Raw genomic sequence first — 12364 nt, 5'->3', positions numbered from 1 at the left:
TTTTAATCTCTTAAGAAAACAGGCTGGTAGTGCATAGGACAGGCTGACCACCAAAACAGTGGAGACAATGCATTGGATTTTGGTGGAAAAAGACAACTGACCCTATTAGCAACAAGGAGGCCTAAACTCTCACCTGCTGTGTAGCCCCCAGCTTCCTACCATCTTGATTCTATGGGACAGTATGGGACTTGACTTGAGTCAAGACTGAATTATTACACAGTAACTGGGAGTATCATCCTAGAGCAAGGACAAGAAGAGGTTGGGTGGTCCTTACAGCTCGAAGGCAGACAGGGCTTGGATTCACAGTGATGGAGCATCATTCTGTAAATCGTGTTTTACAGATGGGAATGAAGGCAGCCAGATGGGTTCAACAGTCACCGCTGCTGTCATTGGGGTCATCGTGCCCATAGGTGAGTGTGGCCCCAACTAGTGGCGGGGGCAAAAGGATTCTTTGCCCAAGGTTTGGGAAAGGCACTAGAGGGATAAAGAACTCTGCATGCTACCTGGTTCAATGTGGGTTCTTGCCTGGCACACAGTGCTCTTCAACTTCTGCCGCTATGTGAATATCCAGGCGCATTTCCCTGCCCACCCCCCTCCACACCCCACATCCACATCATGTGAAGACCACTTTATATAATGTGCTGTAGTAGAGGCATGACAGATACATTGGTGATATAATAGCATCTTGATATTCCTGGGGAGGAAATAGAAAGGTAGTCCCAGAGTGGAGGGGAAGGGTCTAGAGAAGGTAGCATTTGAGTTGGTCTTAAAAGGGCTCACCACAAAAGACGGTGGAGAGATGACTAGTCTATTTTGAGTGATCCTGTTCCTGCCGTCTGTGTGTCCTTTCTGGTTGCTGTGAGCCTTGCTGAAAGAATCAATAAAGTCAAATGTAATGAATTAAATCATCACATTTAAATGTCTACTGATCTTCAGGGAAAGATGAGTATTATTCCCACAAGCAGTACAGTTAGGTTTCCACAAGATTCCTGGACAGTCATTTACATTTTATTCTCTATGAATTGCCTACTGGCAGTCTCATTTTTTTCTTTTAGTTATTTTGTTTGCAGAAATGCATAATAAATATTAGAACCTTAGCAATATATAAACAAATATTTTCTCCCAGTCTGACACTGGATTTTAAATTTGCTCATGGTATCTTTTACCATTCATTAATTTATATTTCTTAAGTCTTAGATCTGTCCATCTTTTGTTCTGTCAGTTCTGTGTTTAATGTCTTACTTACAAAGGCCTATTTCATTCTGAATTATTAAAATGTCTACTAATATTTTCTTCTTCTAACTTAAACTCGTTTTTCAGCGCTTTATATTATTATCTTAGAGGATGGCCTGAGCTAGAGATGTAACTTTTCTTTTGTAATTGTTATACCTGTTCTAGTCTGTGAATATAATTCTTTATATGTGTGTAGAGATTTTCCAAAACCATACTTAGGAACCTCCCTCTGACTTGAGTGACCATCATTATTGTAGCCGACACATGTCAGCCTGTGTAATCCCCATCATCTGGTATCGGTCCATTCACATAGACTAGTAATACTTTATGAAATGTTATCCTTGTAAACATCTTCTTAAATGTTTGTATATGGCTTCTCTTCTAGATGAACTTTAGAATAATTGTGCCATTTTGTAAAATTTACGGTAGGATTTTCATTGAACTTGCTTTGGATATATACACTTATGTGAGGAATTTACGTTTTTACAGTATCAAGCTTTCCCATTTAAGACATGGCATCTTTATTTCAGCCTTCAGACACTTTGATAGATCGTGTTGCATTTGCCTACTTCTTGTTCGGCTAGTCTGTGCAGTTTGTAACTTTTTCTGGGCCACTATGAATATGCTTGTTCCATGCCATTTTCTAATTGGTTATTTGTTTGCAGAATTATGTTTGTTTGTTTGGATGGGTAGTTTTTTTGGGACAGGGTTGCAGAAACTCTATAAGTCATACTTGCCTGATCTAACGATAAAGTACAGACTGTGTTACTAATGTGTTATTGCTTACTAAAAGGAAGGCTATTGGTTTTTTATATTGATTCTTGAGTATAACTAGATTATTTCTAATATTCTTTTACCTGCTTCTATAATGCTCTTTTTCTTGTTGCTATAAGAATTATGGTATTCTTACTCAAACAGAAACCCCTCTACAGCATTGTTTTGAGCAATATGCTCAGAGCCAGTATGTTCTTTGGTGGGCACAGTCTGAGAAACTCCCATCCTGTAGGCCACCCTGGGTTACCTCTGCAGTCCTCACATGCCCAGCTGAATTATTGCTCATTCCCACCATCTGGATCTAACTCTTTGTTTGCACTTCCACCAGTTCTAAAAGATCTGTCCATCAAGTTGGAATCCAGCATAGATTCCTTCGTAGGCCTTGGCCCTGGACCTATAAGTCACCCCTTCCTTTGTTCTGACAAAGGGACAGAAAGTGTGGTAGGACTTGATTTTCCCATCCGTCCAAGAACCAGACTTCTTAGTATTTTTAACCAGCCCCGAAGTCTTCAACTTAAACCTCTGTTGCCCTTCTATATCTCTGTTGAGAGACTCTTCATCTGATGGAGCCTTAGAGTTGGAAAGACCTGCAATTTGGAGGGAGGGTGGCCTTCTTAAGAGTTCCAGTGAAGCAGCAGCATTAGGGTACAGGTGTAGGCAAACACTTGTCAGCCATTTAGCAAGTGTCACTGAGCACATACTGGGCATGACACAGAAAGAAATAATCATGTCCAGGGCCAGAGAGATGGCTCAGCAGTTAGGGACTCTGGCTGTTCTTCTAAAAGAGTATAGCGTTTACTTCCCATTGTCCATGTCAGGTGGCTCACAGCCAGCTGTAATACCAGTTCCAGGATATTGGATGCCTTTTCCTGGCCCTGCCCATACTTGTGCATACATGTACATATGTATACACTCACAGACACACTTTTATTTAAAAGTTAGCACAGCCCTCAAAAGCTCAGTTCAGTTGAGAGAGCAGATATATTAAAATAGTGTGGCCTGCAAACACACCTAAGAGGGAGGCAGGATCTTCCTAGAGCAGTTGGGAAAGATGTCACAACAGATGAAAAATTAGTAAAGGAACTTGGTGGAGACACAGAAACAGAGCTGGGAAGCAAGGGGTAATGAAGTCGGGGAGGTGGCAGATGGGTGTTGATGCTGGGCCAGAGCTCCGGTTGTTCAGTGCGATGTGACCTTCCCTCCAGTGGTAATAGCCCTGCTGTGTATGAGTGGGTACCTCATCTGGAGAAACTGGAAGCGGAAGAACACCAAGAGCATGAATTTCGACAACCCAGTGTACAGGAAAACAACAGAAGAGGAAGAGGAAGATGAACTGCACATAGGGAGGACGGCTCAGATTGGCCATGTCTATCCCGCAGTAAGTACTCCTCACAGCTCCTCCCCTCCTTTCTGCTCACCCTTCCCTTCCTTCCTTCCTTCCTTCCTTCCTTCCTTCCTTCCTTCCTTCCTTCCTTCCTTCCTTCTTTCCTTCCTTCCTCCCTCCCTCCCTCCCTCCCTCCCTCCCTCCCACCTTATCAGGAACCTCCCACATATCAGGCACTGTTTTGGCTCTGGGAAAACACAGCTATACTGAAGCAGGAGATGGGGTGACAGAGTATCAGGATACCTTTTACCTGCAGGGTCTTCCTGGCAGTTAAGAAGCCAAATGACTTTCTGCAGAAGGATAACTGGCTGAGTTTCAAGCAGCTCTGAATGCCAGTTAAATGCTAAACACTACATTAGACATCAAGTATTCAGAGTTAATAAAGGAGTGCATTGCTTCCCAAGTCGCTGCCGGGGTGTCAGAGGTGCTCAGTGTCATGGAGTGGAAGCTGAAGAATCTCTGTCTAGGAAGCCTTCCTAGGCTTGCTTTCTTCTCCCTCAGTTTCCTGGGCCTCTCCATCCACAGTCCTCATACAGTTTGCTTAGCAGTTAAGCCACTGGACAGTGAGGTCCCTGAGGGCAGGGTCTGATGTGGTTAGTCTGTTTTCCTGGGCGTGGCATAGCACGACTGGCTTTAACAAATGCTGAATGGGTGGATGGTCTAGGAGCACCGCAATGGGGCTGCTGGCTTGTCTGGGGATCCAGCGCATAGAATGACTCCCAGTAACACATGAGTTGTGTCTTTAAAAATAAATAATAGTAATTTTCAGGTAGGGAAGAATAGGAATGACATTCCAAAGAGAATCCTGTGGAAAGGCTTAGAGGCATGAAAGGGCATGGCCTGTTGGGGAGCGAGGAGTATGAAGTGGTTGTTAGAGCAGGTGTTATTGTTGCACAGCAGAGTCAGGGGGCTGAGTATGACCTCAGAGGTCATCCAGTCCATCCCCCTGTCAGGCAATCAGCAGCTATGATCGCCCACTGTGGGCAGAGCCCTGTCTTGGGGAGACCAGAGACCTGGAAGACCCTGCCCCTGCCCTCAAGGAGCTTTTTGTCTTGCCGGGGGAACCAAGGTCACAGCTGCACCAACTCCCGAAGAACCCTCTTTCCGAGCTGCCTGTCGTCAAGTGCAAGGTAGGGCAGTGCCACTCTGAGCCTGAGGGGCTGGTGAGTGAGGGCCTTAAATCTAGGCAGCTACAGCAAATCCTAGCAGGCTTTCTGATTTTAGAAGGCTTGAAATCGGGACAGAGAAAGAATGGGCTTGTCCTAGACAGAGGAAAGGGTATGCGGAATAATGTTACTGAATGTGTGGCAGACAAACTGCATTTGAAGCAAACTGCTTATAAAGGAGAGATGTATGAAACAAAGTCAGACAGCGTAGTGAGGGTCAGCAGATGGTCCTGAGGCTCCGTAACTGTGGTCAGTGCAGGCAAACAAGATTTTTAGAGATTGGAGAAGGCATGGTACAGGAAGCCAAGAGCTTGGAGAGGGACAATGACTCCACTGTCCCACTGTCCCATTGCCCTGCTGCCCTATCTCCTTTGCTTTACTAGTGAGATGAGAGTGATAACTCCAGTCTCTGCTTCCTGTGGTTATAAAGTTTAAGAGCATTTTGTAAATTACAAATCAGTCTACACTAAAGAATCATCATTTCCAGAGAAGGAAATGATGCAATGAAGTTAACTCTGGTTAATAAGGTGGTTCTGAGTTAGAGGTTGGCTGGTCTACAGAGCGAGTTGCAGGCCAGCCAGGATACAAAGAGAAACCCTGTTCTGTATGATAAGCTCCTACTAGTTACAGAGAAATGGAGTAGGCAAAGGGATATTTGGCAAGCACCTACTATGTGTCAGACACTGCTTTCCGTGTGTCACGGCTTTCTCATATAGTCTTCACAGTTACCTTCAGAGGTGATAGCATTAGTTTCATTTACAGTTGAGAAAACTGAGACCCACAGGATTTTAATAACTTCCCTGAAATCATAGGCGGAAAGTGGCAGAACCAAGATTAACTCCAGGCAGTGCACAGAGGCCCAAGTTCCTTCCATTCTCACATGGGGTACATGTCCTCGAAGCTCTGGAAATCAGAATTCTCAACCTCCTTTCTTCTTCTGTCCTTTTCTCCTGTGACTTTGCCATCACTACTAGGGCCTGTGTTTGGCCTAGATAGGCTTGGCAAAAATAAGGGTGGCTTGACGATACCACTGTTGGTAAAACATGACCAAGCATGCATGGAGAAATTAAAAATAACTCAAAATTAACTTGAAAGGCAACAGGGTTTTGTTTTGTTATATGTAGCATGTCCAGAGTTGGAAAATGCTTATTTTATGTGGGTTGGGTTTGACTAGACTACTTCAGATGCCATACTTGCTAGGTATCATGTCAGGAGTCCAGATACATCTTTTCATTGGGCTTCTCACCCATCCCATGAAGTAGATCTAAGAATCATTGACAGCTGATAAACTAAGGCTTAGAAAAGTGCAATGAGGCTGCCCCCAAATCACATAGCTCTGAGAGGGGAAATGCAGCTTGGGTCCATCCAAGGAAGGTGGCAGGAAATGGGGAAAGTAGCAATCAGGAGTCACTCATGATGAGCTAAGGAATGCTGGATGTGCATCCTAGAAAAGGGATCACTTCTTCAAAAATAAGTTTTGGAGCTTTCCTGTCCAGGACTCTGAGACTAATGCAAGCCAGGGAACATGAGAAGATATAATCCACACAGATGTAGGAAAGAATTTAAACCCTTAATGGATCAGAGCCATTGGTTAGCCATTTGTGGCAGAAGAGAGTTGAGCATCCAGTAACTGGACGTGAGGGATAGGGGAGAGAGGGACCAAACAGTATCACTTGCATTGCTTCCCAGTGCTCTTCTATCAGTTAAGAGGGGCAGAGCATGGTACCCACCTAATTGTGATTGTATTCTGGGGACCGGTAGCTAATAGCCCAAGATTTAACATTCGAGAGTTAACCCTCTTTAAGTTCACCCAACGTAAACTACTATAAGGAACCAAGGTTAGGTCTTTGCCACCCTTCTGAAAGGACAGAACAGAATGGTGGGGGAAAGCTACACTTGTAGATCTGCACAGACATGGGAGCAAACTTGAGTTCAGCCATTTGCTGTGTGATCCAGAGTGCTATGACTGAGCCTCAGTTTTCTCACCTCTAAAGTAAGTCAGATAAATCTTATCATTGGAAGTGAGGGTTATGTGAGCTAATGTCTGGAAGGTGATCGTATGTTTGATGCTTTTGTTGCCATTCAGTAAAGATCACCTCTTATGAGCTAACGATGGTTTCTTTGGTCTGTTTCCCCAGCGAGTGGCATTAAGTCTTGAAGATGATGGACTGCCCTGAGGATGGGCCCACCCACTTCGTGCCTCATGGAGTTCAGTCCTATGCACTACTCTCTCTGGATGGTGTGTGATTGGATGAATGCCATTTCTATATATGGGTCTGTGTGAGTGTGTGTGAGTGTGTGTGACTTTTTTTAAATTTATGTTGCGGAAAGGTAACCACAAAGTTATGATGAACTGCAAACATCCAAAGGATGTGAACGTTTTTATATGTATAATGTTTTATACACTTTTTAACTGGTTGCACTACCCATGAAGAATTCATGGGACAGCCACTGCTGAGTGACTAACATGATGCACATAACCAAACGGGGCCAATGGTACAAACTTTACTCATCATTTGAATACAGTATTTACAGAGGATGTTTGATTTGAGAGCTTTTTTAGGTTTGAGGAGCTTGGGTTTTTTTTGTAAATAAAATTATGCTTTGTGGCTATCCATCAACATAAGTATAAAAAGAAAGAACACTTCAACTCCCTTCCCCAGTTAGACTATTTATTAACATATCTCAAAAGTAAGGTTAGCTCTATAAATAATTTAGAGAAGCGAGAGTATTTATTTTTGGTATGATTGGCCCACTGCACAGACTCTGTGTTTATGTGTGTGTGTTTGTATGAGAGAAAAAAAATCTGTAGAGAGGCACGCTTATGACTATTGTTCAAATACATAAAAACAGTTATTTTAAAATAGTCGACAACACACAAGGGGTGTCTAGTTTTCAGAGACACCTTCAGAATCTTTGCTCAGAAAACAGATGCCACGGTTTGTGCAGATGTGTGGTCAGAAAGGTAGATCTTTTCACCTCTGGCTACTCCTGAGGCCCTGATGAGCCAGCAAAAAGCTTCTCGGTTCTTCTGTGGCTGTCATGATGCCTACCTAGGCTTTCTGATCAGTGTACAGATACTGCACAGTGCTACAAGCCTTCATGAGCTCAAGATGGCAGAGTCCTTTCAAAATTCAGCTCTCAGTGAGGACTCTGGTCAACTTCAGTAAGCTTCCCCTGAAGCTTGAAGGCTGAGCTTTAGAGTAGCCGTTCTCAACCTTTGTAGGTCAAAACTCTCCCACAGGGGTCGCCTAAGAACACGGTAAACATGGACACTTACATTATGATTCATAACAGTAGCAAAATTACAATTATGAAGTAGAAATAAAAGCAATTTTATGGCTGGGGGTCAGTACGACATGAGGAACTGTATTAAAATTTTTGAAGCATTAGGAAGGTTGAGAACCACTGCTCTAGAGCCAAGTGAAGGCATTTCTAGGGTTCCCAAGTTTACTGTAAGGACTGGCTCAGGCTCTGAACCTCTAAGTCATGTGAATGAGGACAAAGATTTTGGAATAGGTTTGGTTGCATCTATTTCTCATCCCCTTACATTCCACCATTTTTCCTTCATAGGGGAACATTTTAAAATAAGAAACATGTTTCTTACCACTGTATGTTCACATGGATTAGACTAAGTCCAAAAAGGTGACTATGTCCAAATTTATATTTTGGGGAAATACCATGAGATATTATAGCATATTAGGTATGTGTCCACACAAGGATTTGTTTCACTGCTTTATAAATAAAAGGAAAAACTCTGGGTATTTGTATAGAATTTTCTTCATATGTAACACCTTTACAGTTTCTGAGCCTTGGGGGTGGGGTGGGAGAAATGCCACTTTCTGTCTGTGGAATCCACTATTGGAAACATAATCCCATAGTCCCAGAAGGAATTTAGTCCCCACTAGTTTTCTCTTCCAAAGTGTGGTCTTTCTGTAACTCTGCTGTTCTACACCCCAGCTGAATGACCAGGGACAACCCAGGTGTTTGGCTTAAGTGGTAGCAGACTAATGTCTAAAGTTGACATAACTGGAATTTGACATTTGAGACATGTCTCCATGTTCCCACATACCAGCTTCCCCCAAACCAGTGAAGCTTGAATGGCTCACCTGCTTGATGGCTTTCCAGGCAGACCGTTTGGGGGCCTGTCATCCTGTTCCTAGGAGCTTGCTCTATGTCACTCATGGTTTCCTAGCCTTTAAAACATGGCTGTGTTTCAGACTCATCCATGCATTTTTTTTTGGTATGCATGTGTTGATGGTCTTGATATTCACTGAATAAATGCAGCTGACCCCTGACCCATTCCAGTCTCAGAAACAGGTGGCCAACTCCTCTGGAGCACAGCTATCACCATTCATCCACGAATGGGAAAGAAAATCATCAAAATTAACACAAGACAGGCAGGTTTTTTTTTTTTTCTTTTAATCTGTCTCTCAGAAAATTGAAACCTCAATAGTACATAGTTTCTGAACTTTTGGTCAGATTCTAACCTTCACAACAAGGTTGAAACATATCTAGGGTTTCCGAAAGATGATTAAATTCATATCAGAAATACCATGTTTCCTGAATGTACTACAGCTGCAGTCTGAAAGCAGCCTACAGTAAACAGATGGGCAAATCCAGAGACAGCTGGAGAGCAGAGGCACTCTGAGGAGGCAGACCCACTTCCTCCGATCCTTGGAAAGTTTTTGAGCCTCATTCTGAGGTGTAATTCAGGTCTTCTGTTGCCTTTTGCCTCTGCCTATGTATTCACAGCCGGAGGAATGCTTAGTGATAAACCAAGAGGGCAGGAAATTCAACAAACTACTTACTAAAACAATGCCAACCCCTCCCTTCTCTAGAAGACAATTCTGGGCAGCCTGAACAAGGTCTCGGACCTGCTCCTTCTCCCACAGTTATCTGCCCAGTGGCTTGATGAAGGCATTAACAGAAATGACCTTCCTGAAACAGGAAGCTACGACTTTGTTTACTCTTCAGAATGTGTGTATGTGTGTGCACAGAGAGGGACAGGCTGAGACAGCTTCTGACTCTGAGTAAGAAGGAGGTGGGATTTAAACTGATGGCAGTGAACACTGTTGAGCCCTCCAGTTATTCTCATGTCTTTGCAACATACTCTGAAACTATTCACTAGTTGCTGCGTGCCAGGCATTGCAAACATCACAGGTCAATTCAACGTTTTTCACCCTTTCAGAACTCACAACAGTACATACGGATACAAGACGAAAAAAGAGGAAAAAAAGAAAAGATTTCCCATAGATTTCACTTAGACTACTCCCAAGGCATAACAAAAGAGATGGGCCATTTTACCTGAAGAGGTGAAAAAATTAGGTCTACATAGAAGTGACCTTAAGCCATGTCTTAAAATGTAGTATTCAGGCGGATTTCTGAGTTAGAGACCAGCCTGGTCTACAGAGTGAGTTCCAGGACAGCCAGGGCTACACAGAGAAACCCTGTCTCGAAAAAACAAGAAAAAAAAAAAGTAGTATTCAGGCTGCTTCTGTGAGAAGTGACACTGGGCTAAGACTGGGGAGTGAATCAGCAGCAGGACTTTTAAGGAAAACATAGTTCATTACACCTAGAATAAACTTTAGGAGGGTTGGCAAGATGTAAAACTGGATGGAAAGACAAGGTCAACACAAGCACTTTATAAAATGTCTGATGTAAGTAAGCAGACATTTCTGTGGTAGGTTCCTGTGTGCAAGGCATCATGGAAAACTCACTGCCAGCACTTTGCAGGCATTATTCCACCTCAAGCTTTCCAGTGGCCACAGGGAAGTGATGGTTTTTTATTTATTTGAGCCAGAGGTTTTGATACAGTTCGTGAACGCTAATGGAAAGGCAGCGGGATTTTCAATAGAAGCATGCCATGTTGCCCCAAGCACCTTTGAGATTTTTCTCGCCTGTGAGGAAGAGAACAAAATGATATACAGAATCTGGAGAGGGCACCCCAATCACACTACAGTCAGTGCTATTGGATGGAGGAGAAAACAATTCTAATCCCACAACACTACAAAGATACTCCTGTCCTACCACACATTCACCATTTCATGAACATCAATAAGTCAGCAGTTTCAAATTATGTAATTTCCTTCCCCATAAATGCATGAAGATCTCCTTACACTATTTTTTTAGGGTATTTGGGAGTTTCTAGGATGTGAAGAATTTAGAAGGTGGAGGAAAATTATGGCTTCAATTTTTTTTCAGTTAACTAAAGGGAGTTTCATTCAGGCTGGGCACCATGTGCACAGTCTTAAGAATCAGCAGGAACTGCATTTGCAAATACGTGTTATAAAAAGTTAATTTTAAAAAAGCTACCTGTATAAATATATATATTTAAAGACAAGTTTTTGATACTTTTTTTAAAAACAAAAACTACAAGAGAAGACTGTACAAACCACAGGCTTTTAAAATAGCATTTTGTTCTCTACAAGCTGTTAATGTGAGGGGTAAGGTACTGGTTTGCAAACTCACACTATCCAAATGATTTTCTTGTCACTGCACCCTCTAAATTACCATATTTGGTGTAATAGTAGGGCATGCAAAATTATTGGGTCACATTAACCATTTCTGCTCTTGTCATGTCATTCTGGGTTCCGTTTGTTCCTGTACCCGGCAATCCAGCTTCTTCCAGAGGCAGAGGGGCTGAAGGAAGTGTGCTCCATTTCACTAGCTGTACTGACGTCATCCAAATGTGGACATTTGTAAAATCAGTACACTATTTCTAGAGAGATTAAATTCATTTTTTAAAATCTGTTTTGTTTCCTTGTGGTGATTTGGTGGGGGATGGGGGAAGGTGTGAGCTCTCACTGGCTAACCACCTAATGTATACCAAAGGTTTTGCACAGACATCTCAATCTTAGCAATAAATATTCAGTATTCTCCACTCCCATTTTATAAAGAACTGGGTAAAGTAACAGCCCAAAACCACACTTCTTTTTAGTAGTTCTAAAGAACAACAGAATGTGTAGCACCCTCTGGCTAGATTTTATTCCTACTTATTAAGAACTCAATTGAGGCAGTGTCTCTTCTAGGAAGTAACCTCTTGTCTGTCTGGGTTAGAAAACTCCGTATTTCCATTATGTTTTTTTGTTCACTTGCAGCCCAGTCTTTCTGAGCTGCCACTTACTCTCATGTCACTGAGGTGGCTTTTACAAGGTCATCTCAGGCTTCTTGTAGACACCTCCAGTCCTTTTCTTCCTTGACCTAGAGGCAGTATTTTATACCAGGCCACTCATGGAATGCTCTAATTTTGGCTTCTATGGCTCCATATTCCTGGCTTTCTCCGTACAGCTTTGGCCACAGCTTAGTTTCCTTTGCCTACTGTATTACTCAGAGTTCTCTAGAGTCACAGAACTTGTGGGTAGTCTCTGTGTAGTAAGGGAATTTGTTATGATGACTTATAGTCTGTAGTCCAATGTTCTAGTAGTTGTTCAGTCCCACAAGGCAAGCAGGCAGAGTGAATTTTCCTTCTTCCAACCTCCTTATGTAGGTCTCCAGCAGAAGGTATGGCCCAGATTAAGGTGTGTACTACCACGCCTGGATCTCGGACTTGCTTTGTCTCAGAGATGATCTTGCCTTAGTTTACTGGGATCATAGCCACTATGCCCCAAGATCTCCATGCCAAGATCCAGGTCAGAAACTTGCATCTCCCAGCCTTAAGATCTGGATTATAGGTGAACCTTCCAATTCTGGATTGTAGTTCATTCCAGGTATAGTCAAGTTGACAACCAGGAATAGCCATCACACCTACCCTTTTCATTAAGGTATTTCATTTCAGATCCACTCATTTTCCAATTTGCATAGTTAC

At 42.8% G+C, this 12364-nt stretch overlaps 1 protein-coding gene across 21 annotated transcripts in view; it reads left to right on the top strand.

Annotated features, from left to right (window-relative positions):
* Nucleotides 1-11308, top strand: part of Lrp8 (LDL receptor related protein 8) — a 72140-nt gene extending 60832 nt beyond the window's left edge. For 16 of the 21 annotated variants that reach the window (XM_034502518.2, XM_076934525.1, XM_076934523.1 and 13 more), the window contains 4 exons: nt 342-410; nt 3213-3385; nt 4345-4521; nt 6696-11308. In XM_034502518.2, coding sequence (XP_034358409.1) covers nt 342-410; nt 3213-3385; nt 4345-4521; nt 6696-6734 — 458 coding nt within the window. In that variant the 3' untranslated portion in view covers nt 6735-11308. The remainder of the gene's footprint in view (nt 1-341; nt 411-3212; nt 3386-4344; nt 4522-6695) is intronic. The other 5 variants (XM_034502520.2, XM_034502519.2, XM_034502515.2 and 2 more) reach the window with 1 other exon arrangement.
* The last annotated feature ends 1056 nt before the right edge of the window (nt 11309-12364 follow it).

Source organism: Arvicanthis niloticus, chromosome 5 (assembly GCF_011762505.2).
Source record: "Arvicanthis niloticus isolate mArvNil1 chromosome 5, mArvNil1.pat.X, whole genome shotgun sequence".
NCBI classification, from domain to species: Eukaryota; Metazoa; Chordata; class Mammalia; order Rodentia; family Muridae; genus Arvicanthis; species Arvicanthis niloticus.
Note: the sequence above shows the minus strand (reverse complement) of the source record. Positions and strands in the feature narration are given on the sequence as shown.